Here is an 11,473-nt window from a genome sequence, read left to right on the forward strand (position 1 = left end):
AAATTCCTCACCATGAAATGCCTCAAATCAATCCCATATGCTGTATCCCCCTTGCACCTGTGGCTCCCCATACTCCATACCCCAAGGTTCATGCTCCTAAAACGACAAAACATGCACACTTGTGATATTTTGGGGAGAGGAATTATTTGTGTTCTCACAGTTTTTATTTAGAGTTCTGCCATATTTCTTATGCACCCCTCACTGCAGTGAATGACTGAAGGAAGTGAAGTTATATTGTTTTTGCTGTTAAGAGAAAATTAGCAATGAACCGAGTTGCGAAACACAAGGTATATAATATAAACAATGTGTCTTGAACACCCTATCTGAATAGAGTCAAATTATTGATAAACTATTATTATACACCAGGGAGCGCTGGTTTATAACGCGAGTAATTTATTGAAGACGTTACCAATCTGAACTGTCAGAGTCTGAGCCTCATATATAATGAGACATCTGAACCATTTCCCTTGGGGCAGATTGCTTGTGTCTTAAGTGATCAAATATATCAACATTAGCACCGGTACAATAATTCAAATAATTGCTTAGTTGATTGTGTGTGCTATAAAAAATTACTTAACTAATTTCAGAGAGGTGGAACATTAAAAGCAAATTTACATTGGTTGCAACTTTATTTATTTTTGGATATTTCATGCATCTTTTAAAGGCACATATACTTGAAACTGTTTAGCACAAGGGCATCACTAGACTCGTTTTACTAGGACACAAGCCCCAGTTTAAATAATGGTAGTTAAATAACTTCTTAACTGAAGTACAACAAATCTAGAAAATCTTTTTTTTTAAACTGACAAAAACGAAAAATGTATGCTTAAAGTCTTTATTAAGGAAAACATACCAGAAAAATTAAACCATGACATAAAAAGCATGAATGAAAGCATACAGTGACCAGGGGTCTTTTGTGGAGCTTGACAGCCCCTGGTCACTAAATGCTTCAATTTTCTGGTAGGGAGCATAACATTTCTCTTTTTGTGTTCAACAGAAGACAGTAAATCATATGGGTTCAAAACAACACAAGTGTGAGTAAAGGATGACATAATCATAATTCTATTCCTTTTTGACAGCTACTGATAAATTAGCCTGCTGTTATGTTTGCATAGGTGCAATAGTGATTTATTGATAGTCGGTTAATTTAATTTACTTCAAACCCTCAAGCACTGCAGGGCTAATAAAAAATAGATATATTTCATTAGACACCAGACAGCACAAACTGATGGAAAGGTACTTACTGGAAAGGGAACTCTGTATTTAGGAAGAACTGTTTGTTAGGGTTATAAAGGAAATAACAACTTCCTGTTGTGGAGACTCACATGTGAGTGAGAAAAATGAAAGGGGTTGATTGAGGCCAGTGCCACAGTATACAGTATAAACACTGGTATTGACAAATGTCCCAAATGCTTTGGAAGGATAACTTTGCTCCTGCTTCACAAGAGGGACTGTCAAACAGGGATCTGACTAACGATATATCTTAGACAAAACTGTACCATAGGGACAAGCGGCTGGTGTGAGCAGTCTAAAATTAACCTTTTTACTCATCTGCTAAAATTACTGGCAAAATGAGAAAACTTACTGCCATGAAAATGTTGCATCACTTTAATATATGAGTTCAGTATGGCTGTAAAAAAACAACAACAAAAAAAACAATTTAAATAGTTAAACCTCTGACTAAAAAGTTTCCCCTGAACAGTTCTTTGTGACTGAAATGACCGACTGAATGGTCATATCAGTCCTTCTATTATCTGAATGCTTGTGATAATTTACTTTATGGCAATCTATGATTTTTATTTCAGTATTTTGAAAGGTCTTCAACAAGAATGTAATGTAAAGATGTAGAGTATTTTTGGTTAGAAATATACAAGAGGCTATTCACAGTTTCCACAAATATGAATAAGAATAATATTTCACAATTTGTTTTACTGTATTTGTGATTAAATAAATTGAGCCTTGGTGAGCATAAGAAGCTGCTTGACCCCAAACTTTTGAATGGTAGTGTGTACATTGATGTATTATTATTATTGTTAGTATTATTATGGACTGACTGTAGAAGAAGACTGAAAGAGTGAAAGAGAAAGATAAATTAAATTTGAGGCAATACTTAAACCTTAAAAGACACATTGTTTGCAGTCCAAATATAGTTAACAAAACAATTAAAAAATATTGGATACAATGTTTATTTTCTATAGAAACTTCCTATCACAAACCCAAGGATGCTTCAGACATGCCAGGAAAATAACTGGATACCTCAAACAGGGACAAACAACACCATAAACAAAGATACTTGAAACAAAAAAATATAAAGGAAATGAGAAATAAGTCAAACAATATGTAATTGTGCATTGATCCCAGTAACTGAAATTCATAAAAATCACATGGGGCTATAGCCTATAAGAAATTACTGATATCACGCTACTGCGTAAACACATCACCTGATTATCTGGTTATCTCATGATGTTATCAGTACAGTATCTTAATCAGAGAGTTTTTGGATACAGAAAACTTTGACAGCTTAACCCCAGATTAACCAGGTCAGAAGCAGAAGCTTCTCTGAGATGCAGGGAATTAAAACTGACAATTAAGAACACAACATTTTGGCCTACATTTTCTATATTGTTCATGGCTGCAGCTGTGACCGAGGAGAGAAAACGTGCCAGTTTTTATGCTTTCCATTATCAACCGCCGTCTACTTCATTTTGCTTCCTCCTATTTACCTCTGAGGTGCCTTTCCTGACATTCTCCTCACTCTTAATGCAGTGGCAATTTGGATGGAATGTGTTAAGGCATCCTGTTTTTCGAGTGGGAGAGACGGATGCTACAGCGGCTGCCATTGCTTCAAATGCCATTATTGTTGGAGGCATAAACCTCGTGAACTTGTAATTTATTATTTGTGTGTCTAAAAGAAATGGCATCTCTGTTAAAATAAAAAAAAATGTTTTGTAATAATTTGCTCATCCCATAGCTGCAATTAAGCATCACAAAAGTATCATAATAGTGGTTCATATTTTGTGCTGTCATGTCTTTTGACCGCACCTTTATTCTGTGATAACTTTTCCATTTAGTGAACGGTTTACTGTTGCAACCATATCATCAGTAACTCAAGAACTAAATCAGTCTGATTCATGAACAAATCATTCAGACTGGTTTTGTGAAACGAATCAAAGGATTCATTGAAAAGATTTGACACAAATGAATTGTTCGCTCTTGAGCATGCCAAGGAGAGGTAGGTAGAAGACAAGTCAAGATTTACAGTGAATAACTTTCAAAAACCTTTGTTTGTCACATAAATCTATCATGTGACTTCAGAAGACTCGGAGTATAGTGTACGAGTCATAAAAACTATTTTTTACATACGAATGTCAGGATTGGTATTATATGCCTACAGCAGACATAACAATGAAGTGTGCAAGTTTATTTTTTATTTTTTCAGCTTAGATGATCCATAGTCTTAGACTAAAAATAAGAATACAATTTGAGAATAAATACTCAGGATAAGGATAAGGTCTTAGATTTTGGAAACTAGCCTTATGTGCACTGTTGGCCTATATAACCTATCATGTCAGGAAGATGGAAACCAGGACTGTCCTCGCATTGCTATTGTCTACACTGTTTCTTTCCCATGCGCCTGTAAGCTTCCTGCTTAATTCACCTGTTCCACAAGAGTCTATCTTTCACATCACAAAAACATGTCAATGTGTTCAAACTAATTAATTTTCAACCATGTACACACCCTTTGAGTTTGCATGCCAAGATCTTTTGTCAACCGAGGAATAGGCAGTGATCCAGGGCGATTATACAAACCTACGTATGCAAGAGATAAAGCCAAGGATGTTTTAACATGAAGTGTAATTGTGGGCTATTTCTTTATTTTCATAAATCTGATAATGTCCAACTCCTGCTGGTGAAACATAGAAAACAAGACTGCAGGGTTACAGAGTTCAGTAGGACACAGAATTCAGAAAACAATTCAGAGTATATTTGAAATAGAATAAATACATCACTTATGGAATATATCAATTTCATCATAATAAAAAACATTATAACAAAACCATATTACTGATATACATAGAGGAATTTATCTCTATTCTTAGCAAATTGATAACTTATGATAAATTATTAAATTTAATAGCACAAAATTAATCATAAAGTTCATACATCTTTTGTACACTACATTGTTAGCTCTCTAAAATGTTCCAGTTCTATTCAATAAATAGGAAAGTACTCCAGGAAAGTTTTTTATGGCAAGTTTAAATCTATTGTCTATCTTGTGTTCATAACAACAGATTGAACAACATAACTTGAACAAAATAACTGTTAAAGGTGGATGGATGTGAAAAGTGCACAGTCCATACGAAGTGGTCATCCTTTATGTGCGGTATTCCCAGAAAAATCTCATTATGTCGACTTTAAAAAAGCTCCATGTGGTAAACACAAGTATTGCTGTTGACCAGTGTATGTTGTAATTTTCATGTTGGTTCCCAGCATGGAATGTTAGTTTGCTCTTTTTAAAATGCTCTTTTAAAAAAAAAATGTTTTACCAAGACTTCTGTGAGCAATCAGCTTACCTAAAAAGACTAAGCTGGCCAACCATCCTCACCAGCTAAGATTTGCTTGGCTGTGCAACCAGCATTAACAACAAGCATTATCCAACCTGGCCAAGAAGAAGGATTATCTTTTATCACACCAACCATATATTTTCGTTGATAACATTCCAGCTTATATGCTCTTGAATGGGTTGGGTGTTTAAAAACCCATTTGCTGTATCTCAAGATGCCACCCATTTTGGCATTACACTTAATTTGAAACTATTGGTTGTCTCAGGTAAATATGTCTATCCTAAAATATTATATGAATTAATATATGGTCAGCTCCAATGGTACAGATAAATAGTAGAAGTACTGCAGTTTCTCACATTCTGTGCTCTTCCAACAAAATTTTAATTAGCACATCGCCTCTCTTTTATCTCTGACTGTTCAAACGTGTTTTGGACTAGCTATGATCCTGTCAGATAGCTTTAGCATAGCCACTTAGCTAACGGCCTGTTTGCATTACAGGACTGTCAATAACACCTAACCCTCTTTTGTGCAGTCCCAGTGTTCAGGTCTGACTTGCCCTCAACTTACAAAGATCTCCTTCACATCTCACAAGCCTTCATCTCTCCAATTCTGTCTTAAACATGCTTCAAAGGCTCTGTTTCCACAATACTGTTTTATGAGGAACGGCGCTTCCAGATCGCAGCATATATATGTTCTGCTGCCCCAGGTTGCACAAGGGTCATCTTTTGTTCAAGTGCTCGCACTCCTATCTCTCCTCCAGGTAATGACTTCATCTGTAGCCAGGTTTGGATGTCTTTTCCATGGCCCTCGCTCTAGCCCTAACCAGGTTCCTGAAAAGTCAGATGAATTTGCTGTAAGTAATGGTTCTAATGAGGACACAATCACAGCTCTTTCAAAGAATAAGGTGTGTAAACATGAATTACATGATTTGTGCAATGTGGCCTTACCTAAGGAAGGTTATGACATCTGACCGAGCCCCAAGGGAGGAAGACTTCCCTATAACCAGAACTCCTGGACTAGCATTTTCAGAGTTATTTGGGCCGTTTAGGTGATCTGATTTGGGTGTTTCCTGTTTTTCATGCACAGGTTCAGATGGGTGCACCAGCATGATGGCAGGGTTTTCAGAGCTTAGAGAAATGTACACAAAATTTGTCAAAATACATTCTTTGCTATAAAGGCATCAAAATAAATACTGGATTGTTTTAGATGACTGCTATAATGGCTAATAAATCCATTTAAAAAGTGTTGAGGAAGCTACTTCAAATCGTAGCTACAAGCTAATCACAATTTAGACGTTACGATCTAACCTTTAAAACATTTAGCTATACAACAAGCTACAAACTTGCGCAATATGATGTGACATTAAATTTCTAAATGCATATTAAAGTTCTTATTGTGAACAATTCATCCATTAAATTTTTTATTTGATCTTCGGGTGAAATGACAGGTCTCTTTTTGGTGACATACTGGGCTTCTCTAATCATTTAGTCTGCATTTGGTAGCTAACTATACTGAAGATACTCAAAGGCTTTGTTCACCCAAAAATAAACATTTCTGTCATTAAATACTCCCCCACATGTCGTTCCAAACCCGTAAGAGATTCATTAAGACATCCACATTGGAGATTTATAATTTGTAAATAAAGTGGTAAATTATATTGTTCCTTGCACAAACAAACCAGTGGAGTCATATGAATTACTTTTATGATGTCTTTACCATCTTTCTGGGCCTTGAAAGTGGTAATTGTGCAGGCTGTCAATGGAGGGACAGAAAGCTCTCAGATTTCATTAAAGTATCTTAATATGTGTTCCGAAGTATTACGGGTTTGGAACGTCATGAGGTTGAGTAATTAATGACAGAATTTGTATTTTTGGATGAACTAACCTTTAAAGAGGTAAACTCATATAACCAGGACTTTCCAATGCTATATATGAACATTTACAAAATGTCCTCAGTTCGCTTGGCAAGTTATGTGTGCAATACCACATGACAATAACAGCACATGGTGTAAAATTTAGTCTCGCTACACCTTTACTTGTTGGGGAAAAGTAGCTTTTTTTTAATGTACAAAAAAATGCTATTTTGAAAACTGCTGAAAGTGCAATTGAAAATCTAACAGCATTTTTTTTAGTAGACTTGTTCACACCAAAGACGATAACTGTAATTCTGCAATTGAAAATCTAACAGCATTTTTTTTTAGTAGACTTGTTCACACCAAAGACGATAACTGTATTTCTGCAATTCTATGAGAATTGGGAAGACCAATTAGTCATTCTTGGTGTGAATGGGCCTTTATTTCCCAACACTGTCCTACGCTGGTTGGTTGTTCTTACAGTAGGTTTCTCAGTCTGGCCAAGGTGACGTTCAGCTGGTTTTAGCGAGTCCCAGCCTGACCACGTAAGACAGGTAAAAATTGGTCAAACCCCTCTAAACCCAGCCTGCTAAACCAGCTGACCAGGCTGGGAGATACGACTAGTTACCAGCTGGTTTTCTTAGCAATCAATAAGAAAGTTGTTCAGTTTTTTGTGGCAAGATCAATCTATCTGGTTGTCATATCAACAGATTACAACAACACAACTGCATAGTTTATGAATACATTACAGTGGTTAAAAGCTGATAATGGATAAGACTGCTTTATTGACTATGCAGCCTGTCATGATGACGAACATTTTTCTTTCGAGTTCAAAAAGCGGTCATAGCCTGAAAGCCTTTACTAAAACTCTGATTCATCAGATAAAACTCTATCTAGTAACTCCAATTCAAAAACACTTTTCTTGTCATGTCATCTGGATTCTCCAACTGTGTTTGTCTGGTATCAAATCACACCCTAATGATAACTCCGCACCCTAAAAGAGCACACCCTTACAGTAAAAATAGCCTTCCAAAGAAGAATACTAATCCATGTGGACATTAATTAGATGTGAGATGGGGTTTACCTGTAGTGGCAGAAGCTGTTGCATGTCCGATCTGCAGCGTTGGCGCAGAAGCAGCGGCCTGTAGACCTACGGCGGCGAGTCAACGGACTGCCCAATCCGTACACAGTGGTCTTACTGTGAAGGAGAGACCCAGAGAGTGTCCAGTCATTGATTAACTCATCAGAAAGGAATAAACCACAATGGGACTTTGTACTGTTTTAAGCATGAGAATTGCAACCAGTGTCAAAAGTATTCTAGATAAAAAGCAATAAAATGCTCAATAACTCAAAAGTGAATCTTTCTGAACTATATAAAAGCATTCTCAAGTCACAAAGGTGCACTGGCCTACTGGAACAGATATGTATTCATATGTCCATGATGTTTCTTTTCACACATCGGAGCATCTAAAGTGTCTTTGCATTGGTTGAACTTCCTTTGTGGTTTACTTAAATATGGTTTACGCAGGTTAACCCATGCATAGGTGAGCACTCACCTTGGCGTGTTCACCCAGATGATGTCCAGATGGCAGAAATAATGGCATTCGGAGTCCAGCTGGTTGTTGCAGGAGCAGCGTTTGCTCCTGACCCTATGGGTTTCAGACGGGTCGCTCGGGTCAGTCTGGGGCACTAGAGGCAACCCCCAGCCTATAGAAAAGGAATATATTGCGGTCCATCAAACTTGCCATAATCATTTTGGACAAAAAGCTCCAGCATAGACTGTATGGTTGACTCTCAGAGAAATAATGAGCCTCACCACATGTTACTATTACACTTTTATGATTTTGGCTTATACCTCTATTCCCACTGGTCTACGTTATCTTATATAATAACGAACAAGGTCTCAGACGTTTGATCTTAATGAGTAGAGGGCAATTTTAAAGTTCAAAGCTATTCACACAAATCTGTCTTGAGTTGTCAAAGCCTTGAGTTGGCTTTAATTGTCAATGCTGAGATGACTGATTAGTACAAAATGAATATGAGCCCCTGACTGTGTTCGCATATTGTTAGACATATGTTTAAAATAATAATCAGAACTGAATTCGCTATCATTTCCATTATGTTGTCATTTTATTAGGTTCAAACAAATTAGAGTATAATGTTTATTCCAAACAGTCAAACAAATGTATAATCCTAAAGATTTTTTTCTGAGAATGAAAATGAAGGTACTTAGAAAATACTTAAAATTTCAAACTTACAGGTTTATAATCAAGTAAATCAATTTAGGATTGAAAAAATACTTATTTAAATGTATATTTAAAAAAAACACTAATTTATATATGCCATGTCATATCTATTCTCTTTTGTGTTATCACTTCATTAAATAAATATAATAAATCCCCAAAAATATATAATACAAACACAAAAATGTTTTACCTTCATGAAAAGTTGTGCACAAGGTAAAAATGAAGATCAGAGTAATTCTTGATTCCATGTTGCACATACGTTTCAAAACAAAGAATACAATACAAAGCAATTCCAATAGATCTCACTCTGCTGCAGGTGCTTGTCTAATGTTGAACCATCCTGTCCTGCACTTATAGTGTATGGTATGCACCACCCCCACATGGGTGGTAGTAACAAACTCCAGCTTGTCTTTGCTACACTCTGCACACAGAAAATCTCTGCTGCCTCAGCCAGCGGGGTCACTGGATTGTTTGGGAGGAACAGACCCGAGGTCCAAGACAATAATGATTGAGAGTAAAAAAAAACTTCATCTTTCTTGCCTCGAATTAAACAAAGTGGATCTAAACCGACTAATGGGACTCAGGAGTCAAGGAAAAGATGAGTCACATAGTATGTCAGCAGATTTGCTGATTTGCATGAATTCTGTTGCATGCACTTTGCAGGGAAAGACAGTGTCCCATGGAAAGAAGAAACGTTCTGGTGGGTAGATCCTGTCTGTGAGGTCGAGGTGTGGGTAGACAGTGTGGAAAGTAGCTTCCTGTGCCCTCTGGTCACTATTTGTTTCTGATTACACAAATTAGTCACAGATATGAAAACATAATTCAAAATTCATTTTATTATTTTGTGTTGCCGCATAGAGGGCCAGCATTAAACAATACATTTCCTTTAGATATTAAATAGCTGCTGTAGCACTTTTGATTAAAAAAAAAGATACATTTATGAATCAGCCTATATTGTGCAACTCAATATTCAATTGTGGTATAAATCATTCACTTAAGCCACTTGTGATATTTATAAAATGTCAAATCAAATTATTATTACAGTTAACTAAAACTAAAATTTTTGTCACTTGAAAAATAAAAGAAATACAATTTAACTGAAATCAAATATAGCAAAACTTAAACGTATTCACTTAAATATCATTTTCATTTGTTTAAACTTGAGGTATTACAATAAAACTGAAATAAAAACTGTATAGACATTTAAAAAAACTAATAAAAATGACGAAAACAGACACACACACAACAAAATTACTAAAACTGCAACGAAAGCAAAAAAAATAAATAATAATAATAATAATAAAAACTCTAAAAGTATCTCAATGATGCTAAAATAACATTGACATTTAATAATATATAATATTACAGTTCAGTAAGGATCATTCCCAGGGAATGCATGGTCTGATAAAACTGAATAAAAATACATTTTTATAAAAATTGAAAGCGCAGTAAGACAAATTTGATACAAGCATCCACCAAATGAATAAATAAAAAGAAAATGTAAGGCTTTCTTATTTGAAATGATAATTTTAATAAAATTATATATGTGTGTGTGTGTGTGCGTGCGTGCGTGCGTGTGTGTGTGTGTGTGTGTGTGTGTGTGTGTGTGTCACTTGTATTAGTTGTTAAAATGTCTATATAGTTTTTATTCATTTTTATTTCAGTTTTTGTTTCATTTTACTTCAAGTTTAAACAAATGAAAATAATAAATAATTAAATACGTTTAAGTTTTGCTATATTTTATTTCAGTTAGCTTTTATTTATTTTTCATTTTTTTCAGATAATAACTGTCCAGGATAAAATATAGTCATATATATATATATAAATATATATATATATAAATACACACACACATACACACACCCTCCCCTCTTTAAATCACTATTTAAGCTGCATCCCATTGTATGAATAACCATAAATGTTGAACTTAAAAACAATTGAGTGCAACTGCACTGTCAAAGAAATCTGCCTTACGGGAAATGAGGATGAGCAATATTCGTCAGTAGATACGCTGTGGGTTTCCGTGATGGTTTACCGTGACCCGGGCAAAGATAAGACACAGGTATCGGACCGAGTTTGCAAATGCAGCCCCCTAGTGTGGGATGTGCTCACATTGTCCATTGACAGCACTTTTTCCAGCACATGTGTATGGAGAGTCACCAGTCATTGTGGCTGATGCAAATGCATCATAACATCATCTCACCACATACTTTGATTAGCATGTTTTATCATTTGTATCATAAAACAGAGATGTGAGTTTGCTAAAGCACCTCTCTCATCGCTGCATAGAAAAGTCCCTTGTGCTGATAGTAATATCAATATGCAAATCTTATTGAATTAATCAGTGCTGGACGTACAGATTGCATACTATCCCACACTCAGATGGAAAGATTTTATGAACTGCGAATATTTCGTATTGCAATGGACAGAAAACTTTAAATCACTTTTATAGCTGACAGTTCTAAAAATGGACTTAAAAACTTGGGTCACTTTTTTCCCGCATGCATAAATTTGAGCTCATTTGCATCCTTTTTTTTTTTGGCCGCATATTTGTTATTTATGAGCAAGAAATAAGCTTTAGCAGACATATGCTGAAAGTTTTCTTCTCAGCGCTGCCAAATCATATCTTCTGCAGATGGATGAAAGAATGTGCGACACTATGGAGGAAGTCACTGCAGAGTTATAGAACACATTCCTCTGCATTCCACAGACAGAAGAAATGTGCTCATCCCTCCAAAATCCTATCATGTTCTTTTCGGTCTCTTCCTTCAGCTTATGTTCATCAGAGAGCTGCTCAGAGGGGTGGAGCG

The 11,473-nt window shown here is 35.7% G+C and overlaps 1 protein-coding gene across 1 annotated transcript; it reads right to left on the minus strand.

Annotated features, from left to right (window-relative positions):
• Positions 1 to 4,541: 4,541 nt before the first annotated feature.
• Positions 4,542 to 9,639, minus strand: LOC143714168 (uncharacterized). The gene is made up of 5 exons (XM_077205230.1): positions 8,854 to 9,639; positions 7,974 to 8,124; positions 7,502 to 7,615; positions 5,513 to 5,692; positions 4,542 to 5,395 (listed from the first exon to the last, which is right to left on the minus strand). Exons 1-5 carry the CDS (start codon positions 8,918 to 8,920, stop codon positions 5,335 to 5,337), a joined length of 573 nt encoding a protein of 190 aa, XP_077061345.1. The 5' UTR covers positions 8,921 to 9,639; the 3' UTR covers positions 4,542 to 5,334.
• Between the last annotated feature and the right edge of the window lie 1,834 nt (positions 9,640 to 11,473).

This window comes from Siphateles boraxobius, unplaced genomic scaffold, assembly GCF_051911475.1.
Source record: "Siphateles boraxobius isolate OS27281-9 unplaced genomic scaffold, OSU_SipBor_1 12, whole genome shotgun sequence".
Taxonomy (NCBI): domain Eukaryota; kingdom Metazoa; phylum Chordata; class Actinopteri; order Cypriniformes; family Leuciscidae; genus Siphateles; species Siphateles boraxobius.